Genomic DNA, 26,406 nt, shown 5'->3' with positions numbered 1-26,406 from the left:
ATTCATATATAAAAAGGGAAAATAAAACTGAATGTGAAAATTACAGAGGCATTTCATTACTGAGTGTTCCTAGTAAGATATATGCAAGTATACATGAGAAACGGTTGAGAAGGATTGTGGAAGAGAAGCTTGGTGAAGAACAACCTGGATTCAGGCCAAATAGAGGCTGTCAGGATCAGATTTTCACTTTACAACAGATAGATAAGAAATTATTGGAATATAACAAAGATCTGTATTTAAGTTTTGTAGATCTGAAAAAGTCATATGACAAGGTGCCAAGAGAGAAGCTATTCCAAATGGTACGGTTACATGGTGTTAATGGGGCATTATATCAAGCAATACTTAGTCTTTATTTGAGTTGTAAGTAAGCAGTTTGAATTGAAGGAAGTACAGGAAGATGGTTTAATGTTAAATCTGGTGTCAGACAGGGATGTACATTATCCCCTCTCTTATTTATTATCTATATCGATCACATTATGAATGAAAGTGGTATTAAACCTGATATCAAAATTGGAGGTGTTAATCTCCACTCTTTCATTTATGCAGTTGATGTTATACTTCTAAATAAATCCCCTACAAGTTTGCAAAATTCCCTGACTAAATTGAATAACTGTTGGAATAGATATGATATGAAGGTCAACCATAAAAAGACAAAGACTATGAAAATAGGCAGAATCGCTGAAAATGTCAACTGCGTTGTGAACGGAGAATCTGTGGAACAAGTAAAACATTTCACCTACTTAGGCATGATTTTTAGTGAAGATGGTAAATTAAATATGGAAATAGACAACAGAATCAACAAAGCTGGTATGGTAGGAATAAGAGAGTAATTAGTTGGAACACTAAATTAGCCGTATACAAGACAGTGTTCAAACCAGTTTTAACTTATGGATTTGAGAGTTGGTTCAGAAGTAAAACACTTGACCAAAGACTAGAGACTGCAGATATGAGAATCCTGAGAAAGATTAGTGGCTTGAACAGATGGCAGCAATGGCAATATCATGTTAAAAATGAGGATATTGGGAAAGAACTTGACATTGTCAGCATCCAGGAATGCATTAGCAGAGCTAATCTCAGGTAGTATGGTCACTTAAACAGAATTGGAGAGGAAAGATTAGTGTTGTATTTGTTCTCAGCCATTCCTGGCTGAGAACAAAACAAGTGTTCTCAGCCAGGTTGGCAGGAAAAAGACCCAGAGGAAGATATAATTGGAAGATACCAAGATATAAGTGGATTGATACAGTAAAAAGTGCCTTAGAAGACAGAAATATAAGACCTGATAATATTCGAGTCTTGACATTTAACACTGATTTGGAGGAAAATTGTAGATAGGAAGTTAGTAATGAAGTAAATTTTTCATGTAGTACTATCATATCCTGTACATCCCTTGAAGGTATATATCAGGAATTTGATGATGATAGGTCATCCATTCACAGTGCTCAGTTGTCAGAGAATCTTGCAGACTTGTAGCAGGTTTATTTAGAAGTATAACATCATCTGCATAGAGCAAAGAGCTGACATTGTCATCTCCAATTTTGATATCAGATTTAATACAACTTTCCTTCATTATGTGATCAATATAGGTAATGAATTACAGAGGGGATGATGTACATCATTGTCTGACACCAGATCTAACATTAACCCTCTCATGCATGAATTTCCGAAATGGTGATTAAAAAAATATTTTAAGTATTTGTAGGCTATTTAGGATATAAGAAAACACTGTAAATTTTATTTCAATTTTTTTCATACATTCAATTCATTTTCGATCATGTCCACTGTAGTGGAGTATATGCATTTATGCTTACAGACGTTATTTTTTCCGAATGGAAGCTGGTAAAGCAGTCCAGGCCCAGTGGTTCTTTGCACTTTACACAATTGTACTTCGTTTTTCTTTTGCAGTGTGTATCGTGCCATCTATTTGCATTCTTGATATCTGTGAACTTTGGCCAGTGATTACCTTCGTGGAATCATACTTCCGGTGGAGCTTTGGTGACTGCATGTCCTTTCAGACCAGGAGGGTTGAGCTCGGTCATCCTCTTTTGACTCCTGTCTGGTCGTGTGTGTCGACATTTATTAGTGCTCTTGCAATTGAAGTCTTGAAATCCAGAAGGGGTAAATTGCTTCCTGCTGTCCTGTGCAGAAACCAGGAGTTCACAACTGCAACATCGATGAAATGAAAAAAAACGCTCTGAGGTACCATCACTTATTGCGACGCTGGTGTTAGAGTGCTATGCACTGATCCATCAGGTCTACACCCCCGATATGAGTGTTATAGTATGTTACAGCAAACAGGTGGGTTATATTGATTATCTTCTTTTCCTTCTTGCTCCACCATTCAGCTAGGTCTTGGTGATGATGTCTGGCACATGTTGATGCAATATGAATCGAAGAATAATCTACCCACCGTGTGATTGTTACATTGTTCTCATTCGTAACTGATCTGAATGAGCCCCGGCCTTCAGGTTTCAATTCTTTCTCCGTTGGTAGTTGTGATTGAGCCCCTCTAATCTGTTGGACTGACAAGTTCCAGTACCATAAATGCCATGTTTTTTCAGTTATTCAAGCAGGGGAATGCTTGTAAATAAATTATTGAAGAACACTTTGTGGCCTTTATGACGAATATCATCACATCATCACAGAGACGAAGAACAACATCAGAACACACACCCAAATTCACTGATATGCTCTCTTCCACCACTCGCTCCTTGGTACACTTCGAACCGATAAACATAACCAGAGCTACCAGCACGAACCCACACTTTGATTCCCCACGATTTAGGCTTCTTTGGCACATATTGCTTTATCATGCTTTGAACGGGATTATTTGTTCATCAATTGACTGATGTTTTTTCGGGTCAACTGCTCTCAAAAATGAATTTTGTAAGTGATCAAGTATGGGCCTGATCTTGAAAAGTCTGTCTGTTGAGGTCTAGGGCTGTGTTGTCAGTGAAATACAGAAATCTCATAATCGCTTCAAATCAATTCACTGGCATTGCATTTGTGATCAGATTCATCCTCACTCCATCATCTGACGACCAATACGATCTAATTCTGGGGTATTTGATGTATGACATCACCAAATTCATTCCCAGAAACATTTTTAACTCGGCCACTGTAAAACACAAATTCTCTTTCCCGTTCTGTGTAGCATGCAAATTTGTTTCATACACAGTGTGTTCTAAAAGTTCTTTGGACACCAATGAAAGAAAGTAGTCGACAGGACTGTCCCCTTGAACATTCAGTGTATGCATACCGCTGAAAGGTGGAATAGATCCAGCAAAATTGTATTGGGCCATTTGTACTTTGTCTTTTTTGTTTTCTTCCGAGCACACAGTACTACCATACGAGGCACAATAGGAGGATTATCAACCAGCTCATTCACACTCTCATCAATTTCCTCCTCTGAGCTGGAGCTTGTTTCTGAAATGATAACATTCCATGGTCTTGAAATATTGAAATGAAAGATAATCTAATAAAAGATAATGTAGAAGTGGACATTGTAATTTCATTGTTATTATTTAAATTAAGGGGATATTAAATCCCACATTGTTTTAAAACCAAATAAGAAACTCAAAGATTGGAATCAGAGAGTTTCATGCCGAATATAGTAAACTATAAAAGTATCGGCGATTACTAGCGTGAGCTAATGCAAGTAGTCCTAGTACTACATACTAGGACTACTTGCATTAGTACAATCATTAGTACAAAAATTGGTACTTGCAATAGTACAATCTCGGGCAACTCGCAGCAAAGGTAGTAAAGTTCTGATCGCTATTCTTGGTATTTTCCATAATGTAAAAACGCATTTCCTAGGAAATGTGTGCTGTTATTACATTATGGTGGGAGGTCACTACCCAGACCGGTTTCAGCCTTTTTTGAGGCTTCAACAGTGAGTAGCTAGACCACCCTTTGGTATCTATTTGGTCTAGCTACTCACTGATGAAGCCTCAAAAAAGGCTGAAACCGGTCTGGGTAGTGACCTCCCACCATAATGTAATAACAGCACACATTTCCTAGGAAATGCGTTTTTACATTATGGAAAATACCAAGAATAGCGATCAGAACTTTACCACCTTTGCTGCAAGTTGCCCGAGATTGTACTACGTACTAGGATTACTTGCATTAGCTCATGCTAGTAATCGCCGATACTTTTATAGTTCACTATATTCGGCATGAAACTCTCTGATTCCAATCTTTGAGTTTCTTATTCAGTTTTAAAACAATGTGGGATTTAATATCCCCTTAATTTAAATAATGTTTATATCGCCGAAATGAAGCCTATTGGCTCTTTATATTTAAGTATTGTTATTATTATTATCAGAATGTGTATGGATATACATTACACGATGTCCACTTCTACGTTATCTTTCATTAGCTATAGTCATTTCTATAAAATTCAACCACATTTGGTCCACTGAGCAACACTAGGGTGTAAACACTTTGCTTGGTCTTTTATTACCCAACATGCATGCAGTCCACTACAGTGGACAGGTATGTATTGTATGATATCAACATAGTTATAAAGCTTCAATGAAAAAATTACATTTCAGGTAACATTAGATACTATAATAAATTGAAATATATTTATTTACCACACTTGAGGCTTTTCCATAAAATAATCTTGTGGAAATTGTACTGCCATGTGCACCTGCTATCTTCAAGTCCGCTATCTTGGCTACACAATAATAAATTTAGTTTAATCCTTTATCCAAGCATAAGCAAACAAAGTTTGTACCTGAAAATATCTTCAGGACTGAGGTAAGGTAGTGCAACACCAGGAAACTCCAAGAAAAGGTGAACCAAGCTCTCATCACTCCTTGTCTCAGTATCACCCATAATGCAAAGCACATCTCCTTGCAGACATGTATACTACTATGCATTAAGGGAAGGGCACTACCCAGACCGGTTTCAACCTTTATTGAGGTCTCGTCAGTGGGAGGCAGACTCACTTGGATAAAGGATTAAACTAAATTTATTATAGTCTAACCAAGTGAAAAATAAACTTCCAACTTGGCTACACAGTACAAATTAAAAGCAATTTACGACTGTGGAAGTCGCATTCTTAGCCACTAGGTATAACACCACTGTGCAGAGGAAATCCACTGGAGTGGACTGCATGCATCAGAGGTTACAAAACATGTCTCATGGAGCTGTGAAGTAAACCAATAGTAGCCGTTAACCACAGTGGACATGATGCATGAGAAGGTTAAACCACCTTCCTTTGCAGATCTCCTTGCAGACATGTATACTACTATGCATTAAGGGAAGGGCACTACCCAGACCGGTTTCAACCTTTATTGAGGTCTCGTCAGTGGGAGGCAGACTCACTTGGATAAAGGATTAAACTAAATTTATTATATTTTAACCAAGTGAAAAATAAACTTCCAACTTGGCTACACAGTACAAATTAAAAGCAATTTACGATTGTGGAAGTCACATTCTTAGCCACTAGGTATAACACCACTGTGCAGAGGAAATCCACTGGAGTGGACTGCATGCATCAGAGGTTATAAAACATGTCTCATGGAGCTGTGAAGTAAACCAATAGTAGCCGTTAACCACAGTGGACATGATGCATGAGAAGGTTAAATCACCTTCCTTTACTTCCTTGAATTCTAACTGGTGACTTATAGTTCAAATAAAGATTAATATTGCTTGATATAATGCCCCACTGACACCATACAACTGTAGCATTTTGAATAGGTTCTCTCTTGGAACCTTGTCATACGTTTTTTCCAGATGTTCAAAACTTAAATATAGATCTTTGTTATATTCCCATGATTTCTCAACTATTTGTTGTAAAGTGAAAATCTGATCCTAACAACCTCTATTTGACCTGAATCCAGCTTGTTCTTTACCAAGCTTCGATTCCACAATCCTTCTCAACCGTTTCTCAAGTATACTGGCATAAATTTTTCCAGGAACACTCAGTAGGGAAATGCTTCTGTAATTCTCACATTCAGTTTTATTTCCCTTTTTATATATGGATGCTATGAGAGCTCTACTCGAGTCATCTGGAATCCGTCCTTCCATCCAGGCCCTCTGAACTAAGCGATGCTACCACTGTAAGACACTTATACCTCCATACTTGAGCATTTCTTATCGAATATCATCTACTCCTGCTGCCTTTCCACATTTCAGACTTTTGATGGCTTTTTTCTACTTCAAGTATGGATATGTATTCCTGATTACATGCCTGTTCAGTGTTTTTTTTATCACTGTGCTGTCATCACTGCTAGTTTCATTTAGAAATTTTTCAAAGCATTTACTCCATACTTCAAGGAAATCTTTTTCTCCAGTTTTCATGTCACCTTTATCATTTCTGATTCCTTTTACAGCACTCTTTCCTCAATTTCTGACCTTTCTCAACAGCATCCAGAATATCTTGTCCTTCCTGATATTTATTTTCTATGTTCTTACCAAAGTCTTCCCATGACTTTTGTTTAACTAGTTTTACCCAGTGTTTAGCTTTCTTACATTTGTCTCTGTATTCTCTAAGAGCACAAGCTGACTTATTTGCAGGAACTTTTGATATGCTTTCTTCTTTTCCTTCACTGCCTCTTTAACTTCCTGTGTCCACCATGGACATTTTTTCATTTTTTTTTAATAGTATTTGTGTATTTTAGTCTATAGTTCACATCTGATCACTGGTCAACTTTTATTCGCTTTAAAACTTTCTTACATGTTCTACTTTTCAATATGAAATTCAATTTTATCCTGCTCATGACTAAATGATGATCACTTCCAATTTCAAATCCTCTGTACACTCTAGTTTCCTGCACCAGAGAGAAAATATCACTTTCAACAATAACATAGTCAATGAGACTTTTCTTATTCCTTGCGTCTTCTCTCCATGTGAATTTGTGCACATTTTTATGTTGGAACATGGTGTTATTAATAACAGTCCATGTCCTGAGGAGAAATCCAATAAGTATTTGCCATTATTATTAGTTTTGCTCTTTCTCCAAATTTTCCCCAAATATTTTTGTCTGACAATCATTTCCTGCTGTGCTATCTAGATCCACAACAAGGACCAACTGTTCATTTTTCATTATGTCAGTTGCTTTCTCTAAAGCCTCAAATAATTCCTCCACTTCTACCTTAGTGGGACCATAAGCATGAATGTTTCATTGTCCAGTTCACCATTCTGATATTTGACTACATCATTCCACTTGAAATTGCCTGCCATTCAAGAAGATTAGGCTTGTATTTAGTGTTGAATACTATGGCTACCCCTTTTTTTCTTGGATTGTCATTGCCTGAATATAATTTATATTTATTGCTCAGAAAGATCTCACCAGATTTTGCCCTTTTTTTTTTTTTGTTTTCAGTCACCCCTATTATATTGATCTGGGACTTTTCCAATTCCTCAGCTATCTCCATTTCTTTGCCATTCAGGCTTCTTACGTTGATAGTACCTATCTCAAACTCTGGTGATATTGAGTTGGGTTGGGTTATAGGATTTGTTCCAGTAGCTGACTTTTCACTGTTTGCCCTGGTTCCCTGGCAAAAACAACAGGGGCCTTGTTTAACCATGCTACTCTCCAGCTGGCATGAAATTCTGTCATGTTGTACCACTATCTGTCATGATAATTCCTTGGAAACCCCCCCCCCCCCCAAAAAAAAAAAAAAAAAAAAACAGTGGCCATTCACCTTCCCAGCTGACAAAACAGTCTTCTCGCTTTTTTCGGTGCTCTTTCACTGGTCATTGTCCACTGTTTTGACTGCTGATTGGACTCAGGTGTGTAGTGGTAGATCCAAATTTCATCTACAGTCATGAATTGAAGCAAAAAATCCTGTGAATTGCAATTAAACATTGCCAAACACTGCATTGATGGTTGCTGCAACAGTCAACAGTTGCAGCACCCATCGCGCAACAACAGCTTTTTTCATGTGCAGTTTTTCGTGCAAGATGTTATACACCCATTCAGTTGAGATGCCTACAATCTCGTGCTCTTTCACTCGGCATTCTTCCATAGCGATACCATGGATTTTGTCAATCATTTCCTTCATAGTCTGTAGCTCATTTCATCTTCGATGGAATGAGCTACAGACCACTTTTAAACTCATTTATCTAAAAATAAATAGTCTTTAATGCTGGTGCAGAGTCCTCACGAACTGCATCTATCTCGGCTTTGATCTGTGCAGCCATCCACTTCTGCAAATAAAAGTGTTTTATCACTGCATGAAACTCGTTTTTCTCAATTTTTATGAAAAATGCGAACACTGTTGTTTTAAATGTTTGCAAACAAGACCTACGCATCGCACGTGGCAAAAATTTTGCCTGGGGTCATGAAAAAGAAGATGATACGTGCCGACCATGGTATGAATGAACAAATTGTATCTCCCTGTATTGGAAATTTACCAAACTTTTCAAATAATCATCGTATGTAAGTTATTATTATTATTATTATTATTACGGGCAACTCCGAGGAGTCCTTAGACTCATCGAGGGAGGCCCTAAACATCATGTCAACAACTATTCAGCTTCCACACAGTATCTATCATACCTTGCTTTGAACCCACTCACAGTCATGGCACCCACAACAGACTCTGGCAACTTATTCCACTCATTCACCACTCTCCATGCAAAAAACCTAGTTCTAACACCTTTGCTAATCACACTCTTGCCCAGTTTCCATGGATGGCCCCTAGTCTTCTCACCACCAGATCCGTTCTGAAAAATATCCTCTGAATTAATCTAATAGAAACCCCTCAGTAATTTGAATGTTTCAATCATATCACCCCTCTTCCACCTATCAACCAATGTTTGCAACCCACAAATCTTCAACCTGTTCTCATAAGGTTCATTCCATAGACCTGCTATCATCTTGGTCACTCGCCTCTGGATCCTCTCTATCTCCTCCCCATCAAGAAGAAACCCTGGCGCCCAGATCTGAGCACAGTGGTCAAGATGGGGTCTTATCAAGGCTCGATACAGAGGAACAATAACTTGCTTGTCTCTGCTCGTCAAAGTATTCTTCAGTAACCAAGCAATTTGGTGAGCTGATTTAGTCACTTTTGCAATATCCCCCCTAAACTTCAACTCCCTATCCATCAACACCCCCAAATCCCTGACTTCGTCAATCTCCTGGAGTACAGTTCCAAAATGTGGTATACTGCTGCTAATCTTTTCACCCCAAAATGTATAACCTTACACTTTGCCACATTAAATTGACATCCATTTTCCTTAGCCCAGTTCCTCAATCTATCCAAATCATCTTGCAAAATTTTCACATCGTGTGCATTCACTATTGCTGTACCTAACTTTGCATCATCAACAAACAAATGAATAGTTCCTCTCAGATCCTTTCCGATATCATTAATGAACAAATTAAATAGTAGTGGTTCAAGAACAGAACCCTGCGGCACACCACTAGTCACAGGCCGTCTTTTGGACTCTATTCCTGAATAAACCACTCTCTGATATCTCTCCATCAATCACCCTCCTATCCGTCTCACTAACCCTATATCCAAGTTAATATGTTAAATAAATATCATTTGTGCCTATATGTTTCAAAGCTTCAAACATTTTATTATAAGTCTGTTGAGTCTAAGGCATTGTCGTAATTTTGAAAGCCAAAGAAATTGGCATGTTATGTTCTTTTTTAAAGTACGTTTTATGGTTTACACATGTAACAAAAATTATATAGAATGTATTCAAGAACTCAATATATTTCATCCAAAACTATGTGGACATTGTCAGGGCAATAGACCATTAACTGCATTCAAAAGATGAATCAGAATAATGAGTCATAAATCATGCATATATTAACTCATGTTTTGGTTGCAGCTGAAGTATATTATATTACACTATTAGAGTTCAAAGGAACAATTGTAAGTTGCATAGATTTAAAAAAAATGAAATAATGATTAATTTACTATAAAAAATTAAATTATTATTAATTTTAAAAAAAATGAACAATTAATAGTGATCACTTCCCAAAGCATGGATATTGGCATACAGTCTGATTGGTTTAGATTCTTTCTGAACATTTCACATTTTCAAAGAAAAGACGATTGAATTTGAACTTTTTGAAGTGAAGAAGATTCATCTGGTTCCAAAGCAGTCTGTGCCTAGTGTCAATAGTGTGAGAAGCAAGGTAAGATTTGTCAAATTCCGAAAATGTAATATATAATCTTGATGTTCTTCAATTCTAATCAAGGAAGAACAGCCAGCCCGTCCAAACAAAATAGGAAAGATGACATGAGCAGGATATTTGATAGACACCTGGTAAGGAAAGAGGTGGTAATGTATCTTTTGTTGATGGTAGGAAATAAGACAGTTTGTGATCTGGTTTGAAGGAAGCATGTAGATTGAATTTACGAAGAGTCCTTGCTATTTGTTCTGAGGCTCCTTTGGAACCAGACAAAACTTCTTCACTCCAGCAAGTTCAAATTTGATCGTCTTAAGAAATCATTCGAATCTGAACTAATCAGACTGTTTGCCAAATTGTTCATTAGTTTTTTTAATGATTAATTATTTTAAATATATATATATTAATAATTGTTCCTGTGAACTCTAATATTGTAATATCATATACTTCAGCTGCAACTAAGACATGAGCTGATGTATGCATGATTTATGATTCATATTTTGATTCATATTTTAAATGTAGTTTATCTCCCTGACGATGTCCACATAATGTTGGATGAAACATATTGGAGTTTTTTGAATAAATTCTATTTAATTTTTGTTACATGTGTAAGCCATGAAACTTACTTTATTATGTCTAGTGCACTGTTCCATTAAAGCTATTAGTTAAAAGTCTTTTGTTTTTTCCATCCCTTGGTTTAAGGCTTGTAAATGATCTAAAGTTGAGAAGGATGTTCTGATGTTCTTTTGGTTGATGAAAATTTAATATATTGTTTATTCTGCCAGAGCCTCCATAGCTCAGTCGTTATAGATAAAGTTTTTGGTCGGAAAGACCTTGGTTTGATTCCCATCCATGAGGAACCTTCATCTAGTCACTTTTGACTAAAGGTGAGTTAGCCGGTTTCATATGGAGATGGACGGTTTTTTCTCCCAGAAACTTAGGTTTTTCGTCCCTCTGAACAGACAAACCGGCCAGTAGAATATATGCAATTTACAGACAAGAATGCACTTGGAGGTGTAATATATTCCATGTCTTCTATTCTATCTATCTTACTTCCTTACTTAGTATTAGATCTATCTGGCATGGAAATCCCTGAGCAATCATACAAAAATCAATTAATAAATTTATTTAATTTCCAACTGTGCCACTTAATTGATCTAATTTATGTCAACAGTCAGGGCGAGAAGAAGACAAAATGTAATCTTACACTTCTCCACAAATATCCTAAAATGCAAGTTGTGGTTCGCTGTTATAATTTACTCCTGCAGGTTCATTAATTATTTTTGGGATAGTGCATTGGCTTAGGAATTAGAACCAGGCAATTGTAAAAACAAAACATATTTATTTTGATTTCAAAGACATGATACAAAGCATGGAAAGAGTGATTAAATACTAACTCAAACAAATTGCACCATATATCACACATTAACTCTCTATCTGAACATCATAGATTATAACACTTTTACTAGCAAAATTATTCAATCTTACTTATCATAGAATATCCTCTATGGGACAAATATAGCTCATAAGCATGCACAATTGTTATAAGAACGTTAACACAGTTAATTCTCTTCCATTACATTTACTTCTTAATTAAGGCTAATTCAGATATTGTATCAAGCATCCCGAGAATCAGATAACATTAACAAAACAAGTTCTTCAAAAAAACAAGACATTCAGTTCACATATAGCTGCCAGTTAATAATTAGTTTCTTTCTATTTACGATTTCTAGACACAATCGTATCACATACTGCAAAACAAAACGAGGGCTTACTTGTTAACAATTTCCCGAGAGGAAAGTTCAATTCCTTAATGATACACACGGGCACATCTATCAGGTCCAATCCTCGATAGTCTTCCTTCTAATTCTGCACTGGAGTTCTGCCGTGGCTATCCTCGGCCTAGAGCCAGCAGCGGCAAAAGTACATCAGGCATCGGAGGCGTGAAAAACAACCATCCTTCTACTCTGGAAGGAGCCCTCGTAGGTGCTGAGCTAAAGTCCAGGAAGGGTCAGCCACAGGTCGAAAAAAAGGCCCGAACCATGTGCTGTATTGCCCTTTTATTCAAATCACAGTTCTTTGTTCTCAATTCGGAACATTCCAGGATTAGCCACGAGCAATGAATGAACCTTTTATCTCATAAGCCTTTGATCGCAGGCTGTTTGACCTTACGATCCATGTGGCGCTCGGCGCTAATCCGACTTATGTCTTTTTAAGCTCTTAGTAACATTTCTATAGTGCAGGTGCACTTTTAACAACATGTACATCTTTACAATTATTTTATTATTGCAACTACTTAGTACATTCTTATATTTTATTATTCTAGACAAAAATTTAATTGTAAAATAATTAGCGAAAATTCTTTAATCAAAACTTATTTCTCGTGATATTTTACAGAGGCACTCAGGTAACCGCTTTATTCTCGTATTACAGTTGAGAAGTCCAAGGGTACTTGGAAGTCTGTGGATGCTTAAGTGTCTGTTAAAGCCAATGATGGAGGGACAGATGGTTTTTCTGCCATCTATAATTTTTGTAAAAAAACTTATGAATAACTTGGAGAAGGGTTATTCATAAGTTATTCAAAATTCTTATATAGAAAGATGATTCTTCCTTTTCTTAAATGCTTGATGTGCAATTCTGCTAGTTTTTTATGCAAGCAGTCTCCATTTTTTTAACATTTCTATTGGTATTCCATCAAACCCAGGTGCCTTATTATTTTTGTAAGTGCATGTTTACTTCATAATCTTTGACTTATTGTTGTTTGCTATTACTTTCCCTTTATTTGTATATAATTCTTGATAAAATTCAGCTATATCTGCAACATGTTTGTTCTGTTTGAATACCAATAGAAATGTTAAAAAAATGGAGACTGCTTGCATAAAAAACTAGCAGAATTGCACACCAAGCATTTAAGAAAAGGAAGAATCTCAAAAAGTTGGAATACTGGAAAAATCATCTTTCTATATAAGAATATCTGCTATATCTGCAACATGTTTGTTCTGTTTGTAACCAGTATTCCATTTTGATCTTTTACACCTCTAATATGAAGATTACCTGCATTATCAAAGAAGTTTTCTTTATGCTGTTGTTATTTTCTATTGTTGTCCTCTCTTATCTTTTTCCCTATTGTTTTGCAAAGTTTAGTATGTTCTATAGTTCTTATATTACATGCATCTTGTTTCATGTTTCTTCTTTTTTATATTAGGTCTTTAGTTTCTTTTTTTTTTTAAATTTGTCTATATTTTTGCTCTTTTTGAATTCCCAATTAAATATTCAGCATTCTTTATTACACTTTTTTGTTGAGATATTTTTGAATGTTTTATTTTTTTTTCTAATTTACTTGAAATTCTTCTTTGTCCATATGCAATATTTCTAAGATGTTTCTTGTTTTTTTATCAGATTCTTAGGTTTATTGCTGTTTTGCGTTTGACTAATCTATGATCTTTGCTTAACCTTACTTTGTTTATAATATTTATGTCTTATACCATATATGGTTTATTTGTTAATTTATGATCAATTTTATTCTTGTTAATTCCATTTGGGTATCACTAGGTCCATTTGCTTTGAGGTTTCTTTTTGAAAGAAAGTGTTCATTGTTTTTAGATTTTTTTTACTTTCTTCTGCAAATTCTGCTTACATTTCTCCCTGTTCATTCTGGTGTCAATACTATTAATTCCCACAGATGCTTCATTTGGATTTTTTTTTTCTCCTACCTTTGCATTGAAATCTCACATCAAAATATTAAAATAATGTTTACCATTTTCCAGAATATGATGTATTTTGATATAAATAAGTTCTACTTCTTCATTTGTGTTGTTACATGTAGGTAGATAAACTTGCCTTATTTTTGAATTCGACTTGCACTATTCTGAATATTTTATTTAGTTTTATTGTGATTTGGCAGATTCTTTCTGATATGAATTGTACATTTTCTAACTTATTTTTTATTTATTGTTAATCAAAAAACCAACACCATGTTTGCTTTTATCTTTTTTATCCACTTGAATAAAAAGTCTGCAAGTCGAATCTATTAATCCTTCATAGTTGATATAAACTACTCAGTCAGTTGCTTCAAGTCCATAAATTATTGAAAAACTTGCTTCTTCTCCCTTACAAATCATTAACATATTAAAAACCTGTTCATATTAATTTTCAATTCCTTTTGAGATAGATAGTGTTCAGATGTAATAGGAATATAGTAACATGTAAAGGTTGTTTTATGGTAGAGAGCAATTCATCAGATTCTTGTTTGATGTGTATGTCTAAATCAGATTTCTCCTAACAGTTTTTTTCTTTAAAGTAAATTAGATTTTAGGATGTAAATGATTAATTTTATGTAGAATGGAGCAACGATTCAGTGTCACTCCAAATAGTGAAGATGTTGTCTACATAGTGTAGCCAAAGAGAGGATTTAAGGGTTGAGAGTTAAGATTCTTTCTTCAAGACATTTGAAATAAAAATTAGCCTGATTGATTGATATAGGTGAGCCCATCACAGTTCCTTAACAACAATCTTTTATAACAATCTTTTCATGTGAAATATATCCCATAATGATTGTAAATTTGATAAAGTCTATAATGTCAAAAGGAAATTCTTAGGATAAAATTTCTAGTTTCTCAGTATAAGGAATATTTATGAAATGGAAAAAATGTCGAAACTCACCATAGTATCTGAATCAAGTTAAAAAAGAGATGGGAGTTGGGTTTTTTTCTCCCAGAGCAGTAATTGAATGAGTAGAATAGTTTGCCTGTTGAAGTGGTAAGTGCATCTAGTGTGAATTAGTTTGAGAGAAAGCTGGTGTGGATGATGTATGCCATTGACATATGGCCTTCTTCAATGAGTTCTTGACTCATTGAGCAAGACCATATATCAGTAATTCCTTTACTACCTGGAGGTCTCTAATAATAATAATTAATGGTACTATAATGGATTTCTCTTCCTCTTTGGTTAATTTTTACATGGAGCATTTAGAGAAGAAAGTACTTAACACAACTACTCTCAAACCTTTAGTGTGGCTGTGTATGTGGATTATGTTTACCATTTTGCCTATTGGACAATGTATTTTGATTCCTTTGTGACTCCTATAAACAATCAGCACCCTAAAATATACTTCAGGTTAGAATAGAAAAATAACTCTTTGTCACTCTAGTTATGTCTTTCAAATGGTTCACTATTTTTTTCTGTTCATAGAAAGCCAACACAAACCAGAAAATACTTGCATAAACAGTCATACCATCATTCAAACCAACAACATGAGATCTTCAAAATATAGACCCAGAGCCCTTTGTTCTAATTATACAGCTCTTGCCACAGAACTATCATTGCCACATTTTTTTCCCCAGTGACTACAATATATATATATATATATATATATATATATATATATATATATATATATATATATGGGATGCTTAAGGGTCAAAGCTGTATAACTGAGAGGAGACCTCCACATGGCCTTTAAAGGAATGCGGAGAACCGACCAGGGCTGCTGACCTAATGTCCAATCCTTACCTTCTCGTGGTGCACCCTGTTGGGTATCTACTTGGATACTGAACGGACGAGGATGGGCTGGCAATTTGGGATTTAGCCGACCAAAGTGTATTCTTATTGGTTAAACCAAAATATAGAATGATGGTACAACATGACAAAATTTCATGCCGGCTGGGGCGTCGCCCGGTTAAACAAGGCCCCCCCGTTGTTTTCGCCAGGGAGCCAGGGCGAACAGCGAAAAGTCAGCTACTGGAACAAATCTGAAAATAAACCCCAACTCAACATCACCAGAGTTAAAGATCGGTACTATCAACGTAAGAAGCCTGAATGGCAAAGAAATGGAGCTAGCTGAGGAATTAGATAAGTACCAGATCGACATAATAGGGGTGACTGAAACAAAAAATACCAAAACTGGTGAGATCTTTCTGAGCAATAAATACAAAATGTTATATTCAGGCAATGACAATCAAGGAAAAGAAGGAGTAGCCATAGTATTCAACACAAAATACGAGGCTAATCTTCTTGAATGGCAGTCAGTCTCAAGTAGAGTAATGTGGGCAAATATGAGAATGGGGAACTGGACAATGAGACTTATTTGTGCCTATGGTCCCACAGAAGGTTCTACTAAGGTAGAAGTGGAGGAATTTTTTGAGGCTTTAGAAAAAGCAACTGACACAAAAAAAAAAAATGAAAAGTTGGTCCTTGTTGGGGATCTAAATAGCAGAGTAGGAAATGATTGTGAGACATAGAAAAATATTTTGGGAAAATTTGGAGAAAAGAGCAAAGCTAATAATAATGGCAAATATCTGTTGGATTTCTGCTCAGGACATGGACTGGTTATTACTAACACCATGTTCCAACATAAAAATGTGCACAAATTCACATGGAGAGAAGAGGCTAGGAATAAGAAAAGTCTCATTCACTATGTTATTGTTGATAGTGATGTTTTCTCCCTGGTGCAGGACACCAGAGTGTACAGAGGATTCGAAATTGGAAGTGATCACTATTTAGTCTTGAGCAGGATAAAATTGAATTTCATATTGAAAAGAATGACATGTAAGAAAGTTTTAAAGCGAATAAAAGTTGAGCAGCTCTCAGATGTGAACTGTAGACTAAAATACACAAAGATTATTGAAGAAAAAATGAAAGAGTTTGAGAACAGGAATCAAACCTTGGAGATTCAGTGGCAAACTCTGAAGAAAACATTGATTGATTCTGCCAGAGAGGCATGTGGTGAGGTTGTCTGTAAGGATAAAAAAAATCAGAACTCCCTGGTGGACACAGGAAGTTAAAGAGGCGGTGAAGGAAAAGAAGAAAGCATACCAAAAGTTCCTGTCAAATAAGTCAGCTTGTGCTCTTAGAGAATATAGAGACAAATGCAAGAATGCTAAACACTGTGTAAAACTAGCTAAACAAAAGTCATGGGAGGACTTTGGCAAGAATATAGAAAATAAATATCAAGAAGGTAGCAAAATATTCTGGAGGTTGTTGAAGAAGCTTAAGAATGGAGGAAAGAGTGCTGTAAAAAGAATTACAGATGATAAAGGTGACATGAAAACAGGAGAAAAAGATATCCTTGAAGTATGGAGTAATTACTTTGAAAAACTGCTAAATGAAACAAGCAGTGATAGTATAGTGGTAAAAAACACTGACCAGGCATGCCGTCAGGAATACATATCCATACTTGAAGTAGAAAATGCCATCAAAGGCTTGAAATGTGGAAAGGCAGCAGGAGTAGATGATATTCGACCAGAAATGCTGAAGTATGGTGGTATAAGAGTTTTACAGTGGCTGCACTGCATAGTTCAGAAAGCCTGGACAGAGGGACGAATTTCCGATGATTGGAGTAGAGCTGTCATAGTACCCATATATAAAAAGGGAAATAAAACTGCATGTGAGAATTACAGAGGTATTTCCCTACTGAGTGTTCCTGGCAAGATCTATGCAAGTATACTTGAGAAACGGTTGAGAAGAATTGTGGAAGAAAAGCTTGGTGAAAAACAAGCTGGATTCAGGCCAAATAGAGGCTGTCAGGATCAGATCTTCACTTTACGACAAATAGTCGAGAAAGCATGGGAATATAACAAAGATCTGTATTTAAGTTTTGTCGATCTGGAAAAGGCATATGACAAGGTGCCAAGAGAGAAGCTATTCAATACGCTGCAGTTATATGGTGTCAATGGGGCATTATATCAAGCAATACTTAGTCTTTATTTGAGTTGTAAGTCAGCAGTTAGAATTGAAGGAAGTACAGGAAGATGGTTTAATGTTAAATCTGGTGTGAGACAAGGATATACATTATCCCCTCTGTTATTCATTATCTATATGGATCACATTATGAAGGAAAGTGGTATTAAACATGATATCAAAATTGAAGATGTTAATGTCAGCTCTTTGCTTTATGCAGATGATGTTATACTTCTAAATAAATCTGCTACAACTCTGCAAGATTCTCTGACTAAATTGAATAGCTGTTGTAATAGATATGGTATGAAGGTCAGCAATAAAAAGACAAAGACAATGAAAATAGGCAGAATCATTGAAAATGTCAACTGTGTTGTGAATGGAGAACCTGTGGAACAAATAAAACATTTCAGCTATTTAGGCACAATTTTTACTGAAGATGGTAAATTAAATATAGAAATAGACAACAGCATCAGCAAAGCTGGTATGGTGGGAAGTCAATTGAATAAATTCATATGGAATAATTGACAAATTAGTCGGAACACTAAATTAGCTGTGTACAAGACAGTGTTCAAACCAGTTTTAACTTATGGATCTGAGAGCTGGGTCAGAAGTAAAACACTTGACCAAAGACTAGAGACCACAGATATGAGAGTCCGGAGAAAGATTATAGGCGTGAACAGATGGCATCAATGGCAATATCATATTAAAAACGAGGAGATTAGGAAAGAACTTGACATTGTCAGCATCCAGGAATGCGTTAGCAGAGCTAATCTCAGGTAGTATGGTCACTTAAACAGAATGGGTGAGGAAAGATTAGCAAAACAAGTGGAAGACCAAGATATAGGTGGATTGATACGGTACAAAGTGCCTTAGACGATAGAAATATAAGAACTGATAATGTTGGAGTCTTGACAAGCAATAGACTGATTTGGAGGAAAATTGTAGATAGGAAATTAATAATGATGTAATTTTTTTCATGTAGTACTATCTTATCCTGTACACCCCTTGAGGGTACATGTCAGGAATTTGATGATGATGATGATGATGATGATGATATATATATGTAGAAAGTTTTTTACCTTGGGTATAATATATGTTAAAGCTACCAAGCTATTTTAAACCTGGTTTTAATCCATTTCCTAAGTAAGCAAACAGACAAGTAAGTCAAGTTTGCGTCTGCAAGTAGTGCAAGTCTTAGGCAACTCGTGGTAAAGATGGAATAAGCTCTGATCACTATTCTTAATATTTACCCTTAATGCAAAGCACGTCACCTTGAGGAGATGTGTGATGCAAGGGGCCACTACCCAGACTGGTTTCGAGCTTTATTGAAGTCTCATTAGTGGGAGCCAGGCTTAGAAATACCAAGGTTAAGTAATACAGAGCTTATAAGTATTTTACCAATACAAGTTACCATAAGGTGCTTTGACCTTATTAAATAAAAATCTCAGGATGAGAGATAGATGTAGAAATAGATCTCCTCAAGAAGATGTGCTCTGCATAAAGGATAAATATTAAGAATAGTGATCAAAGCTTATTCCACCTTTACCACGAGTTGCCTAAGACTTGCACTACTTTGCCGGTCACCCAGACTTGCACTACTTGCAGGCGCAAACTTGACTTACTTGTCTGTTTGCTTACTTGGGAAATTGATTAAAACCAGGTTTAAAATAGCTTGGTATCTTTAACATATATTATACCCAAGGTAAAAAACTTTCTACATTTATCTCTCATCCTCATATTTTTATTTAATAAGGTCAAAGCACCTTATGGTAACTTGTTTTGGTAAAATACTTATAAGCTCTGTATTACTTAACCTTGGTATTTCTAAGCCTGGCTCCCACTGATGAGACCTCAATAAAGGTCAAAACCGGTCTGGGTAGTGGCCCCTTGCATTTAATGCATAGCATCATACATCTCCTCAAGGAGATGTGCTTTGCATTAAGGGTAAATATTAAGAATAGTGAGCAGAGCTTATTCCATCTTTACCATGAGTTGCCTAAGACTTGCACTACTTTGCGGGTCACCCAGACTTGCATTACTTGCAGGCGCAAACTTGACTTATTTGTCTGTTTGGCTTACTTAGGAAATGGATTAAAACCAGGTTTAAAATAGCTTGGTATCTTTAACATATATATGTATATATATATATATGTATGTGTGCATGTGTGTATAACCTTCACAGAACATTCATATTGTTCAAACTGGTAATCACAATCTGCTCTTCAGATGGAGAATGAAGTGTCATGTGACTGCTACATGGCCTGTTATGGACACGACAGGAAGTTCTGCCTCACAGAACACAAGAAATTTCCCACTATCATTATGCAAGTCAGGATTGGTGTCCCATGTTTTGGATATACCCTCACACTGGATTTAAGAAAATCAATGTGTTATGTAGAAGTTGTCCCAAGATGGAAAAGCTAGTTTTAGGGTTAGCAACAGCAGTGAAACATCTTAAGATTAACTTAAGATGTTGCTTTTCAGTTGAATATCAACTTCAACCCAATATCTTAAAAAAAAATTCTGTTTATACATCAGGGTAGGACTTTGTCTTTTGTCTCTTAGACTATAAGTTGTTTACTATATGCATGTATTGTGACAGCTAGTTTGCTCTGAAGATGTTGGTTTGAAATCCAGTGAAATAAAAGATAGTTTTAATGTTATATATATGTTACCGCTAAAGCTCGAAAGCCGTTAATGTGCACATTACCTAGCCAATCTGCAGATTAACTGATTTGCTCCGTTAACGTGCGGAATCAAGAGTTTTCCGCATTTTACCTAGGTAATGTGCACATTAACGGCTTCTGTATCGTTAAAGTTCAAAAGTTTGTTTCTCTCATTTCCTTTCCCTACTCCTTCCCCCCCTCTCCCTCCACTTTTAGTGTGGTTTCGCCAGTGTCATATGTTTTGCAAATTCATTTCCTTAATTGTAATAATATTTTAAACCATTTGATTCTTTGTATTATAGTTTTTTAATTGATTGATGATTGATTCTATCAACTAATTTGTTGATTGTTTGATTGTATTAACTTGATTCTTTAGATATCGAAAAATAAATAAATAACATTATGTTAATTTAAGCGTACAGAAACGTTGCTGTTGTTCCAGCAAAGATCTTATTTTCACTTTAACGAGTGCCTAGTAGGTAATGTGCAGATTATCTAGGTAATTTGCAGATTACCTAGGCAATTTGAGAAATGAAACAATTTTCGGCACTTTAACGGATCACCCTAGTTAATCTGCACAATACCTAGATAATCTGTAGAATAACTGATTTCTGCACTTTAGCGGTAACATATATATATATATATATATATATATATATATATATATTGGCGGTGTAATACCATGTTAAATGAGAGGTGGACAAAAGTGTAATACTCTTTGAGGACAGCACGTCTTTGTGAAGGGTAGGTCATGCCTTAGTAAGCTAATCTCACTTATTTTTTTCTTAATAGATTGACAGTTGATTTGGATATAACTGGATTTTCAAAGACATGACAGAATACCACATGGAACTCTTTTACGTAAATTGTAACAAAGGTGGGTAGATATAAAAATGGTTATATGGACGTGAGTGTGGCTGATGAATAGACAGTCACCTGCCTTCTGCATTCTTCTCCTCTAGCAGGAAAAGCTAGGTTACTGGTTGTGTGCAGCGCAGCAGTGCTCTCTGCTTGGATCACTGCTGTGTAATTTATACATCACTGAAAAATTTATAAATTAAGCAAATTGAAGGAAAATATTGAGTTGCTTTACTGATGATGCAAAATTGGCTAGGTAATAGTTAATGAAGGTAATGTTGAGAGTGCAGAATGATTTAAATAGGTTTATGGTTTGTACAAAAAGATAATCGATGCCAGTTTAGTGTGGAAAAGTGTAGTTATGCATTTTGGAATGAAAAGATTACAAGCATTCTGCTATATTGATGGAACTGTACTACTCCAGGAAATTGATGAAGCCAGGGATGTGGGGAGTTGGTGGATAGGTGTTTGAAGTTCAGAGAGCATATTACAAAATTGGCCAAGGTTGCTTGTATGATTAATTGGTTATTGAAGAACACACTAACAGTCAAAGATAAACACTTACTATTCATCTTTATGGCTTTGATATGGCCACATCTGGATTACTGTACACAGGTGTACAGTCCAGGTCACCTAGGTTCTGGATGAGGAAGTGGTGGAAAAGTTCCAAAAGTGAGTGAACAAGATTGATGAGTGGTTTATGGCATACTCCATATGAAGATAGATTGAGATTTGTAGGTTGCAGAAATTAGTTGATATGCAGAGAGATATGATAGAATAAGAATAAGTTACTGAATGGATTTTATAGGATTCACTGATTCCCTAAACAACTGCTAATGTTTCAAAATGCTTGTTTTTTATTTTATCTGTATTGATTTTTTTTAAGATTAGTAATTATCACTCTGTTTATCAGTTTATTGACATGTGCATTTTATATTTTTAGGTCATTCTGAAGATTCAGTTGCATGTGCTTCAGCTTCTTCAGTTTTCCTTTTACCTGAGGGGCTTCATCATACAACATATTTACCTGCTAGTGCACTCAGTTTATCATCCAGCTCTAGTTCAGAAGCTCTCCTAAAAGGTACAGGTTCTGTTGAATTAGGTTTCATGTGTCAAGATCCTAGTGTGTGTGCAGCTGAATTAGCTCGCCGGCGAAGTCGCTTTCAAGTGAAGGGTGAAAAAGATAAGAGAATAGTTCGACGAGCCCATAGTGAGTTAGAGACATGTCCAGAAAAACCATCTCCTTCTGTGCCACCCTCACATCCTGTAAGTTTGGAAGTAATCGGATGCAGCTGTAGTGGAATTGTAAATCATCCTCGACCTTCATTACCACGTCGCAGCATTGAGTTCCTGAGGCCAAGTTTCAGTGAAGCTATTAAACCTATAGTTGAACTTAATGATGAGCATCAAGGAAGTGGACCAGAAAATGGACGTGGTAATAGTTCACCTTCTGTACCTGGTGGAAGTCATACGCCACATCAGGGTTCAACAGGAAGCTGTACTCTTGTAAGGCATCGCTCATTAGAAACCGCTAATACTCCTAGACACATACGAACTTTTTCAGCACGTAGTAGTCGCTCTCTAGGAATTGCTGAAGAACTCTTGTCAGATAGACCAGCTTCTCAAGCATCTGTTGAAGAAAATGTTTCTGAAAGTTTACGTCCATGTAGGCAGTTTTTGTTATCAGATAATACAGATGTGCAAGGAACTCAAAATGAGTGCTTGTTTTCTGAGTCTTCCTTACAGGCATCAGATCATCCTTCTCATGAAACCAAAACTCATTCAGGAACAGGAGATGGTGCTAGTGACAGATTAGGTCATAGTCGAAGTAATAGTGAAGTGTCATCTGTTTCTAGTGAAACTTTGTCTATATCCCTGCCAGATAGTAATGACAGTCATTTTACCCTTATTTATAGGCCCTCATTGCATCATACCAGAGATTCAAAACATGACAGGGGTCCACATACTTTAAGTTGTTGGGGAGATTCTCAGAAGAAAGGACAACTACCATCACCTGCACCATCGGATGGTAGCAGCATAGCCGGTTTTGATTGGTTATTCAGTCTCAATCCAAGTAACATATCTGGCAAGTAATAGTTAGCCAATCAGTTTCTTTCATTATATGTTGTTTTCTCATTAGATTTCAAATGTGAGACTTAATTGTTAAAACAGATTGTAAACATCACAAGCATTTAGTCTTAGAACTTGAAAGCATACAATAAGAGTTTGTGTTATACTTTTTTTGTTACATTTTGTAATTGTTTATTTAACAAAAAAAAAAAAAAAAAATCGTGTTTTGGGTTTACACCCACAAAAGGTTGTAAACCCTTAATACATGATAGTTTATTTCACAGTATTGGTTCACAACACAGAATGATAAGAAAATAATTAATATTTATTAACTTATTAGCTAATATTTCGCTGGTATTATATCCAGTATCTTCAGAGCACCAGAACAGTTTGTTTCGTATACTGTGGTGCACGAAACAACAGTTTGGTATAACAGTGGGACTTGTTTAAAAAATTGTAAGGGACAACACAAAGAACTAAAGTCCTAATTAGCATAAAGAGAGAAAAAAAAAGGTATTTTGGTAAATCGATATGATCATACTTGTTGAGGTTTGGAGTATGTTTTAAAGTTGCTGCTTATTCTGAACACAATCTCTCTGATTTATGACTTCTGTGTAGCACTTTTATTTAAACACTGTTATACTGAATTGTTGTTTTGTATACTGTGACAAACTGTTCTTGTGCTTGAAGATGTTGGATATAAATTTAGGGACACAAAAACGCACGTGCTGAACAGATTATTTTATTAATTACTAATAAAATAAAACTTGACGTTTCGACCCCTGTATCGAGGTCATCATCGGAAGGATACAAGTGAATAAGGAACCAAGCTGCATGCTCTAGCTCTGTATACTGTTAATTAATCCCTTTCCCTAGCCTGACCTCTAGTGATAAAAAAAAAATTAAATAAATAAAAAAAAAAAAAATTAATTAAAAAAATAAAAAATACAACTACAATAAACTGCTAAAATCCTCATGTATTAATATTCTTCTGGATTTGTACAGTTCTGATTGTTATAATATGATTTCTTTCAGTTGCTGTTGAATGTTACAAACACTTCACCAGGTTGTCTTCTTGTAGTGGGATTTTTCTATGGCTAGTTTAGGTTGTTATACAGGTTGTAGATGGGTCCTCCCCATTCTTGAAATGGTTAGGCCATCATTTTTGTTGAGATTTGGGTTTTGTTTGATCATTTCACATGGCTTTAAATTTTCTCTCAAATCAGGTTTTGGTGCGGTGTAAGGTCAATTACACAACATTATTGTTGTGTAGTGTCTGGTGATATCCATGTCCATTTTCTTTGGGGTTTTGGATGTTTAAAGAGAGTGCTGGTTATTGTTAGTCTATTATTTGAGCAGAAGTTTAGCAGTCTTTCGCCATGTTCATTGCTTTCTCCATACCCGATCTTTCCGATTACTCTTGGCCAGGTATCCCAGTCTTTGCCTACTTTTGCTTTTAAGTCCCCCATTACAATTAGGAGATCTTGACTTGATGTCTGCTGTACTGCTTTTTGCAAATCTGTATAGAACTCCTTAATGTCTTCTTCTGATGATATCGAAGTTGGTGAGTATACTTGAATAATAGTTGGTGATCTGATTGATGTTTTAAATCTTGCTTTAATTATCCTAGGTGAGATAGGATTGTAGGACAATAGAGAGTTTTGAGCCTTTGGTTTTAATGTAAGTGTTACTCCTTCTTGGTGTCTGTTGTCCTCCCTGCCTGAAGTAAAGATTTTGTACTGTTCAGTCCTTTTCTCCTTTTCCAGTCCATCTGGTTTCGCAGAGTCCAATCGCTTCCCATCGGTAGTTGTCTAATTCATGCAGTAGTATTTCCAATGCTCCTTCCTGGTGAAAAGTTCTTACATTCCATGTTCCTATGCTTGTTATGTCTTTCCTGTCTATTAGGTGATGTTTTTCCAATAGCGTATTTTTCGCCTTCACTATCTTGGTTCCCTAATAGTGGGCGCGACCGTTGTTTGACCGGGCGACGGTCGAACCGGCATGTATCTTTAGGTTGGTTAGAGTTCATTCGGTTTCAGTGGTTAAGTATTCATCAAGTGTCAACCACCACTCCTTGGCCTGAATTCAGCTGCTTTTTTTTAGTAGATAGTTTGAAAGGAAAGAGTCACCCCCCCCTCGCCCTCGAGTTGCTCTAATAGCACTGGGGGTGGGGGGAGTAAGAAGTAAGAGAGAGTAGAGGGAAGGAAGAGTAGAAGACCAGTCTCCAGATATGATATATTGTATGAAGTACGATTAGGTCTAGCTTGGGTATCTGCATATCTGATTATCTGCACTATGATAGGTTTTTCTGTTCTTTGTGGAACTTCAAAATTATTGATTAACAAGCAAGTAATCAATTTGGTTTCTGACTATATTTGAATTATTATCCTGTGGTGATCGCAGAGTATACAGCCTCAGCCTTCAGGGTGGTAGCTTAAACCACGTGTTTGTGATTATTAGTTCTTCTTGGCAAAATTGAATAAGTCTATTTCCTCTCTCATTTCTTGTTCCCATTCCATGTTCACCAACTATTTATCCACTTCTACCTTTCCCAACTTTAGCATTGATCATCCATGATGATGTTAATATCATGTTTCTTTGTATTTTCATTAGTTCTTTTTAATTTATCATAAAATTCTTTGATCTCGGTATCATTCTTGTCAGCAGTAGGGGCACAGACTTGTATAAAATTAATATCTCCTGGTTGACCTTTCAGTTTTAATAATTTAATAACACCATCCTATCCTAGAGGGGTTCTTAGGGGTCAAAGCTGTATAACTGAGAGAAGATCTCCACATAGCCTTTAAAGGAATGCGGAGAACCGAACAGGGCTTCTGACCTAATATCCAATACTCACCTTCTCGTGGTGCACCAAGTTGGGTATCTACCTGGATACTGAACGAACGAGGATGGGCTGGCAATTTGGGATTTAGCCAACCAAATTGTATTCTTATTGGCTTAAACCCAAATACAAAATGATGGTACAACATAACTTAATTTCATGCTGGCTGGGGCGTAGCCTGGTTAAACAATGC

The 26,406-nt window shown here is 36.0% G+C and overlaps 1 protein-coding gene across 1 annotated transcript in view; it reads left to right on the top strand.

Moving 5' to 3' along the window:
• The window catches only part of pcx (pecanex), a 621,557-nt gene that overhangs the window by 123,776 nt on the left and 471,375 nt on the right, over positions 1–26,406 (top strand). Inside the window, exon 6 of the mRNA XM_090398640.1 lies at positions 22,245–23,387. Within this exon, the coding sequence (XP_090254766.1) occupies positions 22,245–23,387 (1,143 nt within the window). The remainder of the gene's footprint in view (positions 1–22,244; positions 23,388–26,406) is intronic.

The sequence above is a fragment of the Typopeltis vanoorti genome, chromosome 10, assembly GCF_054136105.1.
Source record: "Typopeltis vanoorti isolate ZY-2024b chromosome 10, IOZ_Tvanoo_1.0, whole genome shotgun sequence".
Classification (NCBI taxonomy): domain Eukaryota; kingdom Metazoa; phylum Arthropoda; class Arachnida; order Uropygi; family Thelyphonidae; genus Typopeltis; species Typopeltis vanoorti.
The sequence above is the reverse complement of the archived record's forward strand: the minus strand, read 5'-3'. Positions and strand labels throughout refer to the sequence as shown.